The 21,264-nt window shown below is 42.7% G+C and overlaps 1 protein-coding gene across 5 annotated transcripts in view; it reads right to left on the reverse strand.

The window, feature by feature from the left end:
• CSMD1 (CUB and Sushi multiple domains 1) overlaps nucleotides 1–21,264 on the reverse strand; it is a 997,036-nt gene that overhangs the window by 278,721 nt on the left and 697,051 nt on the right. For all 5 annotated transcript variants that reach the window (XM_082215381.1, XM_082215380.1, XM_082215382.1 and 2 more), the window contains one exon: nucleotides 19,698–19,819. In XM_082215381.1, coding sequence (XP_082071507.1) covers nucleotides 19,698–19,819 — 122 coding nt within the window. The remainder of the gene's footprint in view (nucleotides 1–19,697; nucleotides 19,820–21,264) is intronic.

The raw sequence follows: 21,264 nt of genomic DNA on the forward strand, positions 1-21,264 counted from the left end.
TCAACAGCTTATAGTTATTCATTTTGAGACTTATATAGGCCTCCTTGACCCGCGCGATGTTGCTCATGCATTGCATTAGCTGCTGTGAACTTAGAATCATAGAATCATAGAGTTGGAAGAGACCACAAGGGCCATCGAGTCCAACCCCCTGCCAACCCCCCTTCATTTCAGTCACTGCTGTACTTACAGAGTATGATTCTGAGACTTTTAAGACCTGGTCTATATAAACAGCAGAATGAAGGGGTTAAATGGACAGAACGGCTTCAGCTGGGTGATCAGTTTTCAGTGACCCCTTACATCAATAGCTTCACAGCAGAGGGATGTAACATCCTTTCTCCTAGGTATGCTAGTTATTTTATTTTCAGAGAAGTTTTCTTTTCCTCTGGCCTATTCCCTTACTTTTTTCCCCTCAGGCAAATGGGATTCATTCAAATGATCATTCCAAACGCTTGCTTTTTGCCCTTACTTTCCACTTTTAAACAAATGTTTATTTACCGTATTTTTCCGTGAATAAGAGTAGGTTTCCCCCCTAAAAAATAATGTCAAAAATTAGGGGGCATCTTATACATCTTATACATCTCCCCCCACTTTCTTAAATCTGTCCCCCAAAATAGGGGGCATCTTATACATGGGGGCGTCTTATAGACTAAAAAATAGGGTATTTAACAATGTACCCAAGATAATTCATTAAATAAGGGGCTGCCAATAATTTCTGGTGTAAATCTTTTTTGGGGGGAGTTGTTTGTTTCCACATTGATGCCAAATTTGCAGAATTCTTGCAATGCTGTGCTTTAAAAAATTATCATGGTCTATTATTATTATTATTATTATTATTATTATTATTATTATTCCATGCATGCTACTAGAATCAGTTGGATGTTGTGCTCTAAATGTTCGCCTTTGCTCCCCACCTTCCTTTTTAGAATTATCAGCTGGCCATTATTGCCTGCCAGTTTTCTCTAATGCACAGCAGAACAAGTGGCTTTAGAGAATAGGGAAATAGAGATGTGAAAGCGTGTTCTCCCTAACAGAGAGCACGTGTTGCGGTTGGGGAACAGGCCGCCCAGCCATGACTAGGCAAATTAATCTGCAACCCTGGCCTTTAGGGTTAATCGGGTTGCTGGGGAAATATGATTGTTACCAATTTGGAGGAGGAGTCAGAAGTTATAAATAGAAGGGCCAGACGTAGGGACGTCCTCTTGGCCGTTTTGCATCGGATTACATGGAGCACTTGGACAATCTTCTCATTGTCTGGTTACATTTCTTTATTTTTTATTTCCCCTTTCTTTTAATCCTCTCTAGTCCCTTAAATAATTTAATTCCCCCCTTTATTTCCCCCTTTCTTTTTAATCCTCTCTAGTCCCTTAAATAATTTAATTCCCCCCTTTTCCTGTTCAATTTCCCACCCCACCCCTTACCCTGCCCTGTGGGAAGATTCTCCCTGTATCTGTGGCTTGCCTTTCCCAATAGGGAGAGAGCCCCCCGTTAGGGGCTTTCTTTCGCAAAAAGGTTTCCCCCATTTCTCTTGTTGAAATTGTGGGGCTAGTCAGGGCTGTTCCCAGCTTAGCTGGTATCACTTTCGTTTATAGTATCCCCGAAGGTTGGCTTTATGGCTCTCTGTGCCTCCAAGGACTATGAGCACTCTGTATATGCTCTTGAACTATGCTGTTTCTGAACAAGTTTATTTTCCTTAAGCGGCCCATTTGTGATAAAAGAACTTTGGGTTTCTTGAAGGGGTGCTTCCCTCAAAAAGGGCAAGCAGGGGTACCTGGACAAGCTGGGGGCTACATCAACTCTGCTATTTCACTGGAAACATTTATGCCTGGCCTAGCAGGTGATCCTAGGGCTTTGCCCTAGAATTCGATGGCCTGGAAGTGTTTCCGGCCTGAATAGTGTCCCCATGTGGTCCATGAAGCATTGGTTTCACTGGGTCAGCGGATAGTGCCGGTAATGCCTAGGTTGCAGGATTGGTCCCTGTATGGGACAGCTGCATGCTCCCCCATTGCTCTACCTGGACACTTAGGTCCTTTTGGTGGTTACCTCACTGCAAGGGATGTAACGGGCGCCACGTTTGCAATATGCAACTGGGAGAAAGCACCTTGCGTGCCCGCATTGCAGTTTGCGTTGCAGAGCACGGGCTGCAATTGCATTGCATTGCTAGGAGATTTGCAGTTGCATTGCACCGAGCGTGTGCATTGCATGGAGGGTGTGTGTGCATTGCACGGAGTGTGTAGTTGCATTGCAGGGAGTGTGTTGTTGCATTGCACAGAGTGTGTGTTTTTTTTTGCATTGCACGGAGTGTGTGTGCATTGCACGGAGTATGTAGTTGCATTGAATGGAGGGTGTGTGCAGTGCACGGAGTGTGTAGTTACATTGCATGGAGTGTAGTTGCATTGCATGAAGGGTGTGTGCATTGCAGGGAGTGTGTTTTGCATTGCACGGAGTGTGTAGTTGCATTGAACGGAGTGTGTAGTTGCATTGCACGGAGGGTTTGTGTGTGCATTGCACGGAGTGTGTAGTTGCACTGCACAGAGCGTGTTTTTTGCATTGCACGGAGTGTGTAGTTGCATTGCATGGAGAGTGTGTGCACTGCACAGAGTGTGTTTTTTGCATTGCACAGAGTGTGTGTCTGAAAAGGAAGCTGGCTCGGCGGCAGCTTGGTTGGGACTTCTTTAGGGGTTCTGGCCAGCGTCGGCCCTGTAAATTTACATATCATGATGGCAGCACAAGATGCCCCCTGCCTAAGCGGGGGCTGGAAGCTGGCAAGCAATAGCTCAATACCTTTTGCCCATATTCCCATTTTATTTAGGGATCCAGTTGGATATCGTTGCTAAAACATACCACTTGCCTATGGAGAAGCTGTCTGCCTTGAAGGAAGTTATTTTGTAATACTTCCTCTGTAGCAAGTGATGCTTCACCAGATCCGATCTTGCTGGGTCACTTAACTAATCTTCCCACTAGGCCAGGCTGCCTAGATTTCACCCCTCCCATATCCAAGAATCTCCTGAGGAGTCTGCTGATTTTCCAGAGAGGAGGAGGCGTGTTCTGGTCTCTACTTATTCTGCTCCAGCACCAAATCAGTCAGTCAGTCAGTGTCAGAGAGAGAGAGAGACTGAGTGTTAGAGATCATGTGTAGAGATAAGGTTGCTGCTAAGGGCAGCTGCAGACACTCAGTGCAGTGCAGCATTTATTTATGCTTAGACCTATTAAGCTCTGTATATAGTTTGTATAGTTGTAGATAGAATAAAGAAGATATTCTACAGAGCTGCTCTTTGAGTTGTTTATATACTCTGCTAGACTCTGCTGTACTCTGCTGTGTGACGACTGTCTTCTTGTTGGAGTGAATCCGGTGCTCACAACTCTAAGCTGTGAGTCCACAGCACTTTGACCTGTTCCTGTGCAGAAGGTGGTCTCTGGAAGTGCTACCCAGCTCGCCTAGCCCAGTTGGGGCTGAAGTGGATGAGTCCAGTTGGTGGCACTGGCTCACGGGCGATGCTGACAGAGGTCCCCTTAGCTTTGTGTATGCCTACCAAGCGTGGTGAAGGCAGATATCAGGCGATGGTAGCAATTCCTGAATGTATGCAATAGTAGTTCGCCATGGCAGGATACCTTGAACCCGCACAGGGATTTTCAGGTTCATGCTGGTGCTGCTGGATCTTTGCCCTTTGGTTTTTATTTCAAGGGCTGCTGGTGTGCAAAGCTATGGCCTCAAGCCAGGTGTGGTGAGGCAATCATGTGACATAACTTTTCTTGAGTTTTCCCCATTGTAGTAGCAGTTCACATGTGGCCCGAGGAGTTCAGTGACCATCGGATCTGCTTTTGGTCTGATAACCAGGTAGTGGTGAGGTCTTGGCTAAACAGTCCTCACACTCTAGCACAGTCTCCGCCCCTCCGCTCATGCTTTCAAGCTGCGCCACTTAAGGTTTAATATTGTGCTTTCTACGCTCCAAATTACACTGAAACACTATCCGATTTTCAGATGAAGCGCTTCAGATCCTGGGCTCCAGACTCAGCTATTGCCAGACTTTTCCAGACCACCTGTGGCATTTTGACAACAATTAGTAATTACAGAGAGCGGCAGTTTCCATTTCCCCTTTTGCTTTTACCTCTTATGGGAAGGCCTGGATGGATTTCTTAGCCTTAAGCTGGCAGTTCTCGGCCATTCAGAAGAATTGGCCCCCATCCTCTGAGCAGATCCTGCAGTATTTGGTCCACCTGCTGCAGATTGGGCATGCGGTTATAACTATCCGAATTCAGTCCGCTGCAATGTCTGTTACATTGAAGCTTTATTTTTCAGAGACCCTTGTATAAAGTTTGCAGTGCACAGGGCCTTGGAAGGTTGGAACCTCCAACCTCATAGGACAGTGGGCGGGAAGTCAGTCAATTTTTACCTATGCAGTATCTGCAACAAGTTAAAACTTGTCTGCTGGTTAAACATCAAGGTGAGACTCCTTTCAGCAGTCCATTGCATTTTCGCACTGAGGGTTGGGAAAATGGTTGTTGGAGCCAGCACGGGGCTGAGAGTCTGGAGGCTTATTGCTTCTGGACTTTTCCTTATCCTTGGAGCTTGTCATTAGAGTTGGTAACTCTAAAACAGACTTAGTGGACAGGAGTGCCACAATCAGGCTTCCCGCCACAGGTGAGGAGGGCCCTTGCCCGGATAACAGAATATTTGGCTTTTTATTCCCTGGGGGCTTGCCCGCTCCTAGTGCATGAAAATGGGTTCTCGTTAGCCCGGCATCAATGTGCTTACGTCGTGCACCAGTTATTACAGCCTGCGGCTTGCTTACCGCTGAACACTCCTCATTCCTTACGATTAGGTGCTGCTGCAACGGCTGCACACTGGGGGCCTGTCAGTAGACAGGATTGTGAATACGGGTCATTGGAAGTCTGACGCCGACAAGGGTTATATCAGGAAGTGTCACAGTGATGTCTGTGCTGATGCTTGTCTGTTATTTCCTTTTTTCATAGGAGCAGCTGTGCACATTTGGGCCACAGCATTGTACACTAGGCTGGCAAGCATGTTGACGAGTTTGGACTGGGGTGCCATCTCAGTCTTCCTGCCCATGTGAACATATACAGGATGTCTAGATGGGGAATGCTTTGGGAGGAGATCCTTCCTTTGGTGCGGTCGAGTGTGACCTGTGCAGGTCCTCCCGCAGTGCTGGTGGTACAGCTGGGCGAGAATGTTTGCTGTCTTCCTCCAGCATAAGTTTGCATTCCTGCATGCAAGAGGGCTTGGATTGAGTTGATGGCAGCTCTCCCTGGACTCAAAATAATTTAAGGCATTGGTTCAAGGTGGTCTGGAGGGGGGGTTGGAGCACATGTCCCCTCCAATGCGCAAAGATGTTCCATTAAGGGAATCCAAGGATTCGCCATGCTTTTGTCGACCCCTTTTGAGGGGTAGGGCCATGCAAGAGTCCCTGGGAGCATTTGGGGTGAGCTTGAGTCTGATCCTGGTTCATTGCTCCCCCATGCTGTTTACTGGAACTGACAATATGGTGGGGCCCAGTCGTCAGTGCTGCCCTGCTGAGGTCAGGTGCAGTTAGTTGGGACCCAATGCCTAGACAAACTACCACCGAGCAGGCCAGAAAGCATGTTAATAAGGCGGTGGATAATAGAATAAAATAAAGAAAATAAATAAAGTTAATAAAATAACAAATAAAATAAAATAGGTCCTTGCTTTAGGTGGTTCTGTAATATTGCACCCTCCTAATTTTCTTCAAGGCTGTTGCCCTCTTTAGGGCAGATGGGGTGCATCTGTCCCCTATGGGGAACGACACCTGGCGGGATGCGATTGCCTTGGGATTCATTGCTCCCCCACAATGTTTGCTGGTACTGACGATATGGTGGGGCCCAGTCGTCAGTGCTGCCCTGCTGAGGTCAGGTGCAGCTAGTCGGGAACCAATGCCTAGACAAACTACCACCAAGAAGGCCGGAAAGCATGTTAATAAGGCGGTGGAAATAAAATACAGGTCGTTGGAAATCGAATGCATTCAAAGGTTATGTTCGTTAATATTATTGGTGTCTTACAATTTTTGCTTGTTTTATCTTAGGTTTAGCAGCTGTCCGCATCTGGATGGTGGGGCACAGCATCATGCATTGGGCTGGCATCAGTGCACGGCAGTCCGGATTGGGACCGGGTCTCGGCCTTCCTCCATGTGCAGTTGCCTTGGCTGTCTAGATGGGGAATGCGCTGGCCAGAATTCCTGCTGCTGATTCGGAGGCAGGTGCTGCTGGAAGGGCCGCCCACTGCTGTTGGGGTGCAGCTGGGTGAGAATGACCTGTGTGGCCATGGACTGTTTTTCGCTACGTGCTGCGATTTTGGGTGACCTGGAGACGCTGCGGGCAATGGTGCCAACAGCAAAAAATTTTCTGGTCAAAGCTTTTGCAACGACGCATTTGGAGGGGCAGTCGTTGCCCAGCTGCCACTGAAAGGGCCAGAAAACTCATCAATTCTGCTGTTTCAAAAAAGATTTTTGAGCTGGGTGGAGATGTGATTTCCCACCCCGAGATTCTTTTTGAGAGGCCATCCTTTTTCCGAGCTGATGGCGTGCACCTTTCTGCTTCAGGGAATGAGGCTTGGATTGGTGCGGTGGTGGCCAAGCTGAGGTCTTGGTTTAATACAGCTGGGAGAGAACGACCTGGTGGCTATGGGCCGTTCTTCACTGCGTGCTGCAATTTGGACGGACTTGGGGACATTGCGGGCAATGGTGCCTACAGCAATGATATTTTGGTCTCAGCTTTTGCAACGATGCGTCTGGAGGGGCAGTCATTGCCCAGTCGCCACAGAAAGGGCCAGAAAGCGCATCAATTCTGCTGTGACACACTGGATTGCTGAGCTGGGTGGAGATGTGATTTCTCACCCTGCGATTCTTTTTAAGATGCCATCCTTTTTCCGAGATGATGGCGTGCACCTTTCTGCTTCAGGGAATGAGGCTTGGTTAGGTGCGGTGGCTGCCAAGCTGAGGTCTTGGTTGGGGCTGTGAGTGGTTTGGCGGTGAGCTGGAGGCTCCATGGCGGTTAGGCATTGGTTAATTGGTGCTTGGAGGGGTAAGTGCCTACCCCTCCAAATGATGCGGAAAGGGAATTCCGTTAAAGGAATCCAGGGGCTTGCCATTCTTTCGTCCTGTCCGTGGAGCCGGGCTTGGGCCGTGCAAGCCCCACCGGAACATGAGGGTGAGAAGTGTTGGATTGATTCCCAGCCTCATTTCTCACCCAATACTTGTTTCCCACTCTGGCTTCCGGTGGAGTCCGGAAGTGCCAGCTCTGTCCTGTGGGGGCAAGGACAGATAGTCACCAATGCCTAAGCAACCACTCACATTTTTTGTATTTGAATAAAGTTGTGGCCAAAATTATGCCAAAAACCTTAAACAAAATTGATGTGTGAAGTGTGTAATTATTTGGGGGGTGGCACTGTGGAACTCAACACGCAAAGCGTGTTCTCCCTAACAGAGAGCACGTGTTGCGGTTGGGGAACAGGCCGCCCAGCCATGACTAGGCAAATTAATCTGCAACCCTGGCCTTTAGGGTTAATCGGGTTGCTGGGGAAATATGATTGTTACCAATTTGGAGGAGGAGTCAGAAGTTATAAATAGAAGGGCCAGACGTAGGGACGTCCTCTTGGCCGTTTTGCATCGGATCACCCGCCCTCCCTCCCTTTAATAGGGGGGTTTTTTATTTAAGCTGATCGCTTGACCTTGCTATGCCTGTCATGGTGTCGTTCGCCTTGGTGCGGGGGCACGGTAGGAATTTTGCCATCTGGCTGATTGGCTGGTGCCATTTGGTTTTTGCCTACTGCGTAGCAAATCGTCACAACTTGTAAGGTTGGCGGTTAGGCATTGGTTAATTGGTGCTTGGAGGGGTAAGTGCCTACCCCTCCAAATGATGCGGAAAGGGAATTCCGTTAAAGGAATCCAGGGGCTTGCCATTCTTTCGTCCTGTCCGTGGAGCCGGGCTTGGGCCGTGCAAGCCCCACCGGAACATGAGGGTGAGAAGTGTTGGATTGATTCCCAGCCTCATTTCTCACCCAATACTTGTTTCCCACTCTGGCTTCCGGTGGAGTCCGGAAGTGCCAGCTCTGTCCTGTGGGGGCAAGGACAGATAGTCACCAATGCCTAAGCAACCACTCACATTTTTTGTATTTGAATAAAGTTGTGGCCAAAATTATGCCAAAAACCTTAAACAAAATTGATGTGTGAAGTGTGTAATTATTTGGGGGGTGGCACTGTGGAACTCAACACGCAATTGTATGTTTCATGCATAGTGGCAGATTTGAGGATACCTGAAAGAAAATTATGGGAAATGCAAAGCTTCACTAGAGGAGTAGAAAGGTAAAACTGTAGTGTAACTGGAAATGAACAGGGTATAGAAGCGGACAGAAAATTATTCGCTGTTACCACAGCTGTGTATTTCAACCAAAAATGTTTAAATTTTCCTAAAGCCTTGTATTCAGAATAGGTCCTGATGTTGTTTAGCATAATCATTTCTTCTAGTTAAAACTATACGAGATGTCATGTTAATAAGTATTTGGAAACAAAAAAAAATTCTAATTGAGTCCTCTGCTTAGCAATTTAGCATCTTCTAGAGATAAAACCTTAGAACAACTCCAGAACTGAGAGCTAAATTGAGATGTTTTAAGCTCCATGTAAAAGTTAATAACAGGAGAGAAAATGACTGAGGATATTTGTGCTATAGCAGGCGTGTATTTGATCTGATTCAAGGATTTGAACACACCTAGTGAAAGGGTGTCCATTTAAGAAAGCATAATGGTAAGAGAATTATAAAAATAGGATCAGAATTATTCAGTACTTAATTTGCACTAGAGTTCAGCATCAAAAGCCATTTAATTTTTCAGTGATTAGGCTGCACCACAGAATAGCTGAATTTATAGCAGGGGAAAAGAGGGCATTTGTGAACCCACACAGAGTGTGTTTTCACTAAGAAACCCTTAACAGCTATTCTCTCCACACTTGAGCCTTAGCATGGCTACTTAGAGAAATTGAATACAATTCATGATAATCTTATCCAATATTTTGTATACATTTTTTGACATGTGCATTGTTTACAAGAAATTCAAAGGAACAGAACAAAGTTCTCTAGGACAGTGCTTAAATAATATCTGATTCTAACCTAACCACTGTGCTTTTTAAGGGTTAGTTCTGCCTAGTCCATTTCCAGGATCAATTTAGAGTACGGTTGTAAACTATGAAGACCCAAAGAGCTTAGCACTATGCTGCCTGAAAGATCACTTACTCCTACAATATGCCTGCCTGAACACAAAGAATATCTTTGGCATCTCTGCTAAGGGCACCCTCACCAAATGAAATGAGATGGGTGATAAAGGAGATTACCTTTTTGGTAACGGTGGATCTCTGCTTTGGAACAACCTCACCGGAGAAGATTGCCTACATTGTATTATATCCTAAAACTACATTCTAACAAGGCCGGTGCTACACAGTGGCTGGATCTAGACACATCAAAGAAACATTTCAGTTAAATGTGTTGCAAACTTTGTACGAGAAATCGGGTTGGCAGAAATGGAACTCTACAGCGCCATCTGGTGTCACAGTGTTAGAATGCATAAACAACACATATAAAGCACTGTTTCTTTGCTAATATAGCTGAGTCCAGTGTGTCTCACTTCTGCCCCCGCCCCCCATTGCATGGGAAGAAATGAGAGCAAAGCATATCTCTGCCCTGGGATCAGTCTGTTATTGAATGATGCATATGGTGAAATACATTAACATATTCCCCAGAGGGAAAAAAAAGAAAATAAATAATATTGCAAGGGGTTGGACTAGATGACCATTGAGGTCCCTTCCAACTCTACAATTATATGCTTCTATGATTTTAAGTGCCATGTAGCACTATGAAAATGTATGGTGCCCTTTCCTCTAGTAAACTGATGACATCATCGCACATCCATTTTCCTCTGAATATGTAGCAGATATTTCAGGCCTAAGCTGGTCCAAACTCTCATATCATTAATCTGAAACGGCACCATGCAGAACTATGTATTCATTACACAAATACAATTAATAGACTAGACTTCCCTCTTTCTGTCTGTAGGTGTAATTTAATAACAGTTCTCATTTCAATCAACAGTGGGGGGACTACAGAAACAATCAAGGATAACCTATATATAATAATTATTGCTAACAAAACTAAATTTGATTGTGAACTTATGGCATCTAGAAAGAACCCAAAGGAGCACAGTTGCAGAGCAAGTATATCAATAGATCAAGCAGAATGTGCTCTGCTTATCATACTGTTGATTTTTTTTAATGAATGTAAAAATAAATACATCAATGAGTACAATTAAGCAACTACATTACTGTACTTGCAAATTCAAAGGCGTACTTTCAATTTTTATTTTTATTTCCTATGCAAATAGTGTTACTGTTACCAGCCCCTTTCACAAAACAATTTATGTTCGAACAGCACACATGGAGAGGGTTATGAGACTATCTGCTGGATCCATCCCCTGTGTTTCGACTGGGGATATTCTTGCCAAAGCCTGTGGTCAAGTGTCTATTCAATCTGTAGCCAACATTTTTGCAGGGTAGAGCTTGTAGGCGCAGCTTGACCATATGCATGTTCCGTGGTTCAAATCAGTTATACATGGGAAGATTGAGGACAGCACCAACAGACACATTCTCATTCTTCCTTCATAGGTTGTACACTGAATTGCCATGTGAAAAGTGCTGCTGTTGCTCAATTACAGTTTGCACCCAGGCTAAGCTGGTTTGGTTTCAATGGGAAATAAGCTCAATTAATTTAGTGTGAACCTTATATTCTCAACAACAAATGGCTATTTTGCAGTCTGATCCTTTGGAACTAAGTCTCTCTGAGCAGTGGGACTCACGTTTATATAATGATGGAAACTGTAGTCCAATGACACCTGATATAAGGGTACCATATTGGATACTCCTGGTGTCAATTCTATCAGCTGCTTCTGCTTCCTGTTACTGCTCTGGCATCAGTGTTAAAATGTGGTTCAGAAATCTAGATGCCACTTTTGCAAAAAGAACTGATATGTATACCAAGAAGCATTAGTCCTGTTTAGTGCCAGTCTCCTGGCAGCCCCAAGATCACTGGAAGAGTGGGATATAAGGTCAACAAATAACACACACACACACACACACACACACACACACACGGCTGAGGAAGCTGCAGACGTCTGTACAATACTTCCCCATAGCAGTCTAAGCTGTTCTCTATGAACCAACATATACTTAAAAACCTAGGGAGTCACTGGCCATAAAATGAATAAATAGGTACAAAGTTGTTGTTTTTTATTTTTGTTTTAAATGTTTTATTATATTCTACTCCAGCCAGGCTGATGGGAGTGTTAATCCAAAACATCTGAAGGGTACCAGGGTGGTGAAGGCTGTTCTACTAGTTATAGTCCCCCCCCCTTCACCCTCCACCCACCCCACATCTCAGGGCATAATAATCCATTTCTAGGGCATGGAATGCATGGACCTGGATTCTCCAATACATAAATTCACTTTTCAGTAAGAATTTCCTCAAATGGATGGCAGGAGGGAGGAAAGGAGAAAGAAATCCTTAACATCTGCAGCTAACCTGTTTCGACTTGGCACCGATGTGTGAAACTGTCTGGCATCTTGGTCTCTTATGAAGCCTGTCTAAAATCATGTCATGCTAGGCTGCTAACATTCTGAAACCCGGGCGATGAAATGGCAGTTTCAGACTGCATGCGAGTGGCAGAATCAGAAAGAGACAGATGGCCTGCCCCAAGGCTCTCTACTAGGCACAAAATTGTTTGCCTTGCATGTAAACAATGCAAAAGAAACTAGGTTTCATATAAATGTATGTGGGTGGCATCTTTTTTTTTTCCATTTCAATACTTGAGCATGGCTGTCATTACCTGTCATAGGCATGGAGGGTTTGACTTGCTTTTAAAATAAACAGACTTCCACTGATTATATATTGAAAATCGACTCTGCCCACAGTCAGCATAAATATATGAAAGGATTCAAGAGAACTCATGCTCTACCGAATGGCCCATGCGCCCTATTTGCCTCCATGTGCTGGGAATGAGCACTGACCATTGGCCATATTGGCTGAAGCTGATGGGAGCTGGACCCAACAATGTCTGCAGTGCCACATATTAATTGCCCTATTCTTAGGAGCGAGGCAAAATTGCCCCCTTGCCACCAAAGGCAGAAAGCATAACCAAAATTTTGTGACCCCTTAATGAGTTATGAGTTATGAGTTATTTTACTATCAGGGTTTAAAAAAAAAATTGTCTTTGATCTATTTTGATACGTCCCCCCTTTCTGTTCAATATTATTGAGGCTAACAATGTTTTGTTTTTATTTGAAGCCTGACAGCTCTCCACAATCAATACACAATATTGCTATCATCATTACTAATATTATTAAGAACTAAATGTACACAAATTTCCCTTGATTGTTGCATTATCATATGACCTAAAATAAACAGTAGGAAAGATTAACATAATCAGAGTGCTGTTTATCAGAGTGCAGACAGTAACCTGAAGAAAAACTGAAACCGATTATCCCAACTAATTTAAACTGACTGAAAACAAATCTTTGCCCATAGTCAGAGGTGAATATGCATGAGTTATGGAAATCCTTACATTAATATAGACACAGAGAATATGACTTGGCACACATTTTCTTCTGTTTTTGCTGTGTGCAAGACAAATACCTAGAATAAAATATATCTCCAAGGTACTTCTGATACCAGAGGCGAAAAGCTGCTTCACAGAACGAAACATTTTCAGTGCAAATGCACACAGATTCATCTGATATCACAAACTCTTTTTAAAATGTTGGTACTGATATAATTTATAAGAAACTTATTTAAGGAGAGGGGGGATACTCTTTTTTTCCTTTTTTAAAAATAAAGTTATACTACCAAGTTCCACTGCTAGCTATACTACAGTGGATGCTGAAATTTGGTGAATTCAGATAATCCCAAGTGAATTCTGTGTATGTCAGAAAATTCAGATATGCTGCCAAAAATTGTCACAGGCGTATAAATACGGTTGTCAGTATCCACTTGTTTATGCTACATATAATGTGCATTCTGAGATTGCTGGGATTGTCAGCATTCAGCCCAAGTGGTACCTGCAGCGTGGAGCGCTCCTGTTCAGGTTGCCAGCAAACAACCCCTCCTTATTCTCTGCCTCTGCCCACTCCATGTTCCCCCATCCTATTTACTGCCAACCCAGGAACAGTTAGCTGACATTCCAGGCCCAATATGCATAGTCAGTCCTTATGAGCTCCTTTAAGGTGTATGGAAGGGAGCTCACAGTAGTTGCCTCTACTTGATTTGGGGGCATTCCCCTTCCCTCTCAGTCCTCTGCAGAACAGCTCGCTCCATTCAACAGGGTGCTCAACCCTTAGATGCTTGGAGGGGCTGTGGTGCCAGGAGGAAGGGCAGGATATCGTCAGCTTCCCACCAGCCCTGTATGCTATTCTAGTGGTTTGTTTTAAATTAATTTTATAATGAATGATTTTAGAGTGTTGTGTTGTACTGTTGTACTGTTTTATTGTTGTTAGCCGCCCTGAGCCCATCTTCAGCTGGAGAGGGCGGGATATAAATAAAATGTATTATTGTTATTATCAGATCCACTTGTTTATAACTGTATTTATTTTTAAATTTATTCTGCCTTTCTGACCCAAAGGGATGTCTCAGTGTGGCTTAAAATAAGTCAACAACCTGAAAATACATTAAAAAACAAACATAAAGTTGACTTTGGAAAATTGGGACATGCAACTCCCTAGCCAAAATCTTTTGGACACACCCCATTTGTTAAAGCAGACTTCCTCAACCTCAGCCCTCCAGATGTTTTGGAACTACAGTTCCCAGCATCCCTGACCACTGGTCCTGCTAGCTAGGGATCATGGGAGTTGTAGGCCAAAAACATTTAGAGGGCCGAGGTTGAGGAAGCCTGTGTTAAAGTATTGATAGCTAAAAAAACCAGCTGATTAACAATTCACAGAAATGGGTTAAGCAAGAAATTAATGGTGAGAGGCCTCATATCTTTAAATTTTCCATATACATATTTGTGTGTTTGCTGTTTGTGTATCTTTCAGGCCTACTGACAGTATTCCATCGATTACTTCATTGGACTATGTCTGCACACACACACTACTTGTCTGTATTATTACACTCTTCTAATGAAGATGCTTAAGTAGTCCTCAAAGGTGGCTTTCCAAAAGCCAATTCACATGTTACCAAACTATCATAAGAAAGCCACTCCTGACTAGGAACTAGAATGAAACCTGTGAATAAGACATCTGCTGATCTAACTAAAGTGTAACTTGCTGCATATATGTATATGAGGAAGTCATGACAACATGGCTAAGGGGATCTGTACAGAGCTTATGTAACTGTAGCTTGAGTAGATCTGTCCACTGTAGAGAAAGGTAATATGATAGCCTCATCATAGAGCCAGGTCACAGCTCAGCCCATATTTACAATGTTATCATATGACTGAGCTTGCAATCCACTATTATTCCCTGTTTCGTTTTTACACAATTGTCACATGTAAAACTTCATAAATCCATTCAAACAACATACTTAAACCTCCAGTTTGGTGTGTGAAGCAGCACTAACTGATGCTAAAACAAGGATGGTAAAACAAATTTCCAATCTCTTCCAGTCAGACCTGTTGTGCAGTGACAAATATGGGTTGTGCTCTACATACCAGTTTTGGGAACTGAACCAGGGACCTCAGTCTGAGACTTCTTGAGGTGTTGATGTGTGACAGAATGTGGCTTGCAGGCCTTATTTTGCTTTATAGGAACAGCAAGTGAACTGTTTTCTATTTGCAGGGGTAACACATAAACTTTTGTTAGAAGCCCCAGAATTTGCTTGGCATACATGGTTTATGCTACAGCAGGCAAAGATTTCAGGCAACGCTGCAAATAGGGCACACCTTTATTTAACGGATCATTAAGCCAAGAATGACTCTATCCCACAGCAGCTGCAACAATCCTATAGTCTCTAACCAGTCAGGAGAGTAATGTGCTACACTCAGAATCACTGCCAGAAATGACACCACACCTGGCCCTCCTATGGACTGAAAAGTAGAGTCCCAGTGGTTAGTAAAGTTTGTATGGAATAGTGAAAGCAGCAGGACTCCTTCAGTTGGAGTAGGAAGAGGGAACCAAAACAGTAGGGGACAGAAGAATGTGTTTGAAGCAAACTGGCAGTATAGCACAAATACTGAGCAAAAAAAAAAGAGTAGCGACAAATGAAGTTGGGCTTCTGGAAATTATCCAAAGATGGCAAATATTAAAAAGCGAGAAACAAAACACAAAGGAGTGAAGGCTAAACTATCTTAGGAATCAGCTACAAATTAAAACACCTGCAGCATGGCCTAGATGAAGCCATCAGGAAATAAACACCATTGCAAAGAAACTATTTGTGAGAAGCAGAACTCTCAAGAAACGGCTCAGTAGGGTTGTGATCAGCAGATACATTAGTAGGCCCCAAGGTAAGGTAGCAAGCCTTCAAAATAAGCAGAGCATTAAAAGGAAATACTTCTAAACAGGTAGAGAACAAACTTGAAAAGCTCATTACAGTTAAACGGAAAAAGATAATGCCTTTGGAAAAGGTAGCAGATGCTTAATGAAGCATAGAAGAGAAATCCTAGTTGGCTCTGCTGATTTGTATATGAGTAAGAACACAAGATGGCCATTCAGGATAAAACCCAATTGATGCCAGGTTTCTGAATATTCATTCCTTTCTCCCAATCTTGTAATGCAAGGTAATTTTACTAAATGCTTTTTCGAAAATTATGTAAACATAGTTCCCCCCCATGACCTTTGAGGAATTTATTTTCTTCAAGAGGGCGTTATCTTTGGGGGGGGGTGTGCTCAGATTTCATGTTCCTTCATTTTTACACTTGAACCACATAGTTTTATTAGATTTAATAAAGACAGTAGGGTCTCTGCAAAATTATATGAAAAATTGAAACAATATCTCTAATACCCCAGAATTAGACGTTGAATACTGCTTTAGATTGAGAAATGGTGGCAGGCAGGACACAGTTTTCTATAACCTTGAAGGCAAGCGTAATCTTGGAAATATGCTTTGAAGCTGAGTGTAAGGGATCCAGTCACACAGCAGTGTAGTTAACACATTGGACGTTTGTCCCTCCCACCCAAAAGTTTTGCCATTTTGAATGGAAATGGGTGAGACGTGTGATAGACCTTGCTATGGAAGTATTTGGTCACTGTATTCGAGGCCAGGAAGGAGTTTTATCTGCAGACAATTTGGGCCTATTCAGGAGGTTTTGCCAACCTCATAGCAATTGTCACAACTTATTGGCAGAAAAGGGCACTGGGTTGGACTCTAAGTCTGAAAAAGGGGGTGGCTCAGATTAGTACCTCTAGTACATTGGTCAGTTTTTCAGGATCCCTTGTTAAAGGGGTCCAGGGGGATGTATTCTGTCCAATGCCATAAAACTTCCCAATATGGTGTCCTGGAGGGATTACCTAGAATTGATTTGCATCATAAAGGTAAAGGGACCCCTGACCGTTAGGTCCAGTTGTGGCCGACTCTGGGGTTACGGCGCTCATCTCACTTTATTGGCCAAAGGAGCCGGCATACAGCTTCTGGGTCATGTGGCCAGCATGACTAAGCCACTTCTGGTGAACCAGAGCAGCGCACAGAAACGCCGTTTACCTTCCCGCCGGAGCGGTACCTATTTATCTACTTGCACTTTGACGTGCTTTCAAACTGCTAGGTTGGCAGGAGCAGGGACCGAGCAACGGGAGCTCACCCTGTCACGGGGATTCGAACCGCCGACCTTCTGACTGGCAAGTCCTAGGCTCTGTGGTTTAACCCACAGCACCACCTGCGTCCCTGATTTGCATCATACGGCAATCCTAAAACCTAGGATCAACCATAAAGGAATAATCACCCAGCAGACAGGTTGGGTGATTCAGGATACACATCCAATGCCTATGCCAAATCCTACTGACATCTGTAATCAATAAAGTTGTGGCCATTTGATCCCATGCTATTGGTCTTGTCATTTTTTTTTCCTTTGCACACCCCATGCCCTGATGGCCCAGGCTCACAGTGCCTGATCCAGCAAACCTTCTACCAAATATACAGGAATGGTACTTCAAGGACAATGAAAAGATAATAGTCCTCTAACCTCATTCAGAAGTGAATCAAGTTGTCTTTCATGTTATGAAACTGCCAATTTTTATTAGATTTTTTGTTCCCCTTTTCAACTTGATACACTTGCAGCACGCTAGGGACTATTTTTGAAATAGGTTTCTCATCTCAACAAAGTACAGCAGATTTCCCATTTTACTAAGAAAGTAGAGCGCTGGGAAAGATGAATGACGGAAGCTTGCAAAACAAACAGAGGAATTAACCAGGATATGGGTAAAACTGAGATGGGGAAATGTATTGCAAGAGACAAAGGTAATGCTAAAAGCCATACAATGCAGCGATAAACGGATTGCCCTTTCCCTACTGCAGTAAACATGTGTAACAACCAGAATGGGCTTAAAGGGTCATAGCTTGATTAATAACAAATCTGCAAGAGGCAGAGAAAGAGCTGCTTAATAGTGTAGGCAGTGCCAATTAAGCCAACTAACAAACTGCCAAATGGCTGTGAAAGTACAGATCTACCTGGCAGCCAGTTGACTGAGCTTACTCCTCCATTGCCTGATCCTGAAGAGGAGCCAAGGGGGCAGCCCCACCCGATCAGTTGGCATTCATTGAGGTATGTCCAACAGCCTGAAGGCTGAAGTTGTAATGCACCTCTAGCCAGTCAGCATTGACATGGGTTGGAACCATCCGTCACCTTACAGGTGCCCCTCAGCACACCTGTGATTTCCTGTACACATGTCTTGCCAGCCACGGCCAAAGTCAATCAGCCAAATTACAGCCTAAGATGCACAGCATGGAATAGGTGAAAAAAAGAGGGGTCTACCAATCAGGGAACCCCTAAAAAAAACCTACTCAGTCCTGCAACTACTAGGCAAAGGCCACACTGACCAGTGGGAGGGGGCACAGCACCAGAGAAGACTGACTAGGGAACAAGAGGATAGTGGTGCCTTACACAGAGGTGCTGACTCTTCCTCCCATCACAGTTTTTCGAACATTGGGACAAGAATGTGCTCCCTGCAAAGTGATCTCCATTTTAGAGTCACATGGAGAGCGGCAAATTCCTTGCCTGCCAAACATGGTAGACTTGCATGCTCTGCAAAAAAAAATATATATATACAGATACATCTCCACTGGTTTCAATACTTTTTTTTTTTTTTTTTTGCCTAGTAAAGGGTTCTCAAACTGCGATCTACTGAAAATACTGGTGATTCACAAAGTCCATTTGTGTGGTCTGCGGAAAGGATAACCACCATACATCCAAATACAGAAGGTGGATGAATTCTGAATTTGACCTGAGCCTTCATATGGCAAATGTTATACCCAACTTCACAGAACTTTGCTCACAAGAAAAGGAACATCCAAGAGGTATTGCTACAGTTATTAAAATGTGAGCTATGCAGAAAAAAACAAAACAAACATTCATTACACTGAGATTCTCATAATTTGTCAAGTCATACTCTGGCTTCTCTTCAGATCATATAAAACTTTCGCCTTTTAATCAGAATTTGTCAAGTGATCTATAGGGGAAACAAGTTTTGAAACCACACTTCTAGTCCTTACTTCCTGCATGTGAGAACTTCTTGAATTGACAGGCATACATTCCAAAACCTATCTCTGTGACACCACAGGAGATTTGAGAAATAAAGCAAAATGAAAAACATTTACTGAGGACAAGTGCTGATATTCTAAATATTTCTAAAGAAGCAGCAAACATATGAGCATGACATTATATTCCCCACCTTGTCACAACTTTACTACTCCCTTGATTGGCAACACACTTGATGAATGATCCAATTTGAAATGAAAATTATTATTTAAAACACATTTAGTTACAGTAGAAACCTTACACTAATTTTATGAATTACTGAAATTATATCACCTTTGTCTCTTTAGAACTTTGATCTTGCAGAAATTCTTCTCTTATGTTGTGTCACACATGCGAGTTTAACACACATATTATTTATTTATTTCAGTTATTTATAGTCGGCCCTTATGGATTCAGATCCTTCCATCTCATTTATCATAAAACCATGATCTTTAAACAAATTGCTTCCTACAGACAGACTCAGTAAAAATAAAAAAATACTGATTATTAAATTATTTTAGCCATGTTAATGAACCAAAATGTCTGCTATTGCATGCAAACCAGTTAGACTTTGGGGTGTTGAAACCAATTATTCAAGTTTATTATACATTTTGATATTAGGACCAAAAAGTACTGGAATGGAAAATACAAAATACTAACTTTAATTTCCATTATTACCATGCCTCACAAGAGACAGAAATAATGAAGAAAACAATGAATAAAGATATTTCCCCCCCTCTGTATTTTTTATTATTATATTGGATTTGATAGCAAACCCACACAATTTGCAGTCAATACTGTTCAAATGCCACTTACACTGCTGTAGTTTATCAAAGTAAAAACTAGCGGACAATAAATTAGAGCATGCTCTTTTTTAAAAAGAAAAGAAAAGAAAAAATGTTCTTTTTAAAAAAGCAAGCAAGCCTCAATTAACTCTATGTAATCATTTGAAAGCCTACAAAGTGAGGAAGCATACCTTTCCTGGATCAAGTGTTGTTATAACCCACACACAATGTGCATTGTCCTCATACTGAACGGGATAATTGGGCGATGTGATGATACCGCTTGGTCCACGGAGGTTGGAACCACATGTTCTAGCTAGAAGCATAAAAAGCATCAAAGCAGTGGGTAAGCTTCAGACATGGAGATTTATTTCAAGGCAAATTGGCAAACAAAATTAAAAGAAGAAAACCGACTGCCACCACTACCAAGGGCAGGTGTACAACGTACCTCTTAATAACATTGGCATCAGTGGCAAAATTCATAATGATTCTAGTGGCAGTGAAACAGTGGATAGCAAAATGCATGCATTTCACACAGATTTTTGTTTGTTTTCAAAACTATTAGGTGATGGGGATGATTTTGTAGAATGAATGAGTACTTCAGCTTCCTCAACATAGTGGCTGCCAGATGTTTTGGGCTACAACTATCATCAGCATGGCAAAAGGTCAAGGATTATAGGAACTGCAGTCCAAGAACATCTGAGAACATTTGGTTGGGTGAGGCTGATGTATTTGTGGGGGTTTTTTGTGCGTGTGTTTTTGCTTGTTGCACATACTCCACCTCCACATCTTCTCCATTCATTGCTATATTTTTGTTGCAATGATGCTTTGTTTTAAGAAAAATCTAAAGACAATATGTAATACAGCACAACACAAATGTACTTATAGTATCCCTGCTTGGAAACCTATGCCTGGTTATAAATACGGAGTATTTCAGAAGCTTGCATAGATTTTAATTAAATACGCAAACTGAGCAAGTCTTTGTCTACATGGTGAGACATTTATTTAAAAGCATTTCTAAACTGCTTAATATTTAAGAGTATCTAAGTGTTTTACAAAAGTACATCTTAAAAACGATAAAATAGTATCCTAAAAGACAGGGAGGATTCTTGTACAATAGGGATATATCATTATTAGGAGGCAAAACTTAACTGATTGGTGTGTGTTTTTAGAAGAAAAAAGTAAACATGAAAGAAAATCTTAATTTCACAAGCTGCTTTTGTTTCTCACATCCAAGTCTTGTGAATGTGCTAAGAATACACTGACATTGCATCACACTCTGTTCGGGTTCAAACCCTCTAAAAAGAAGTTTTAGGACACACATACTGATAAACAATCTGGCCATATGTTGAAATTGGCACAAATTTCTTTTTTCCAAAACCAAAAGATTACTCTTCTTTTTGACTTCAACTTTTAATTTTAATTTTATTTATCTATAAGCATTTCTAAACTGCTTAATATTTAAAAGTCTCTAAGTGTTTTAAAGAAATATGACATAAATACAATAAAACTGTACAAGGTGGCATGTCCCATTTCACCAGTTGAGGTGAAACAGAAAGCACCACCACTGAGAACTAAATTGCTGGTTTGTGTGTTTGAGCCTGTGTGGTCGTAGATAAAGTGGTACACAGTAATGATAACTGGGAGACAGAGAAGACCAAGGAGCAGGGGGGGTGGTCTAGAGATATTGAAGGACATTAGAAGAAACAAAAGGTTGATCTTTCCACATGGTAATTAGTCATAATGGAAACATAGAGGAAG

The sequence above is a fragment of the Podarcis vaucheri genome (genome assembly GCF_965113315.1).
Source record: "Podarcis vaucheri genome assembly, chromosome: 3".
NCBI classification, from domain to species: Eukaryota; Metazoa; Chordata; class Lepidosauria; order Squamata; family Lacertidae; genus Podarcis; species Podarcis vaucheri.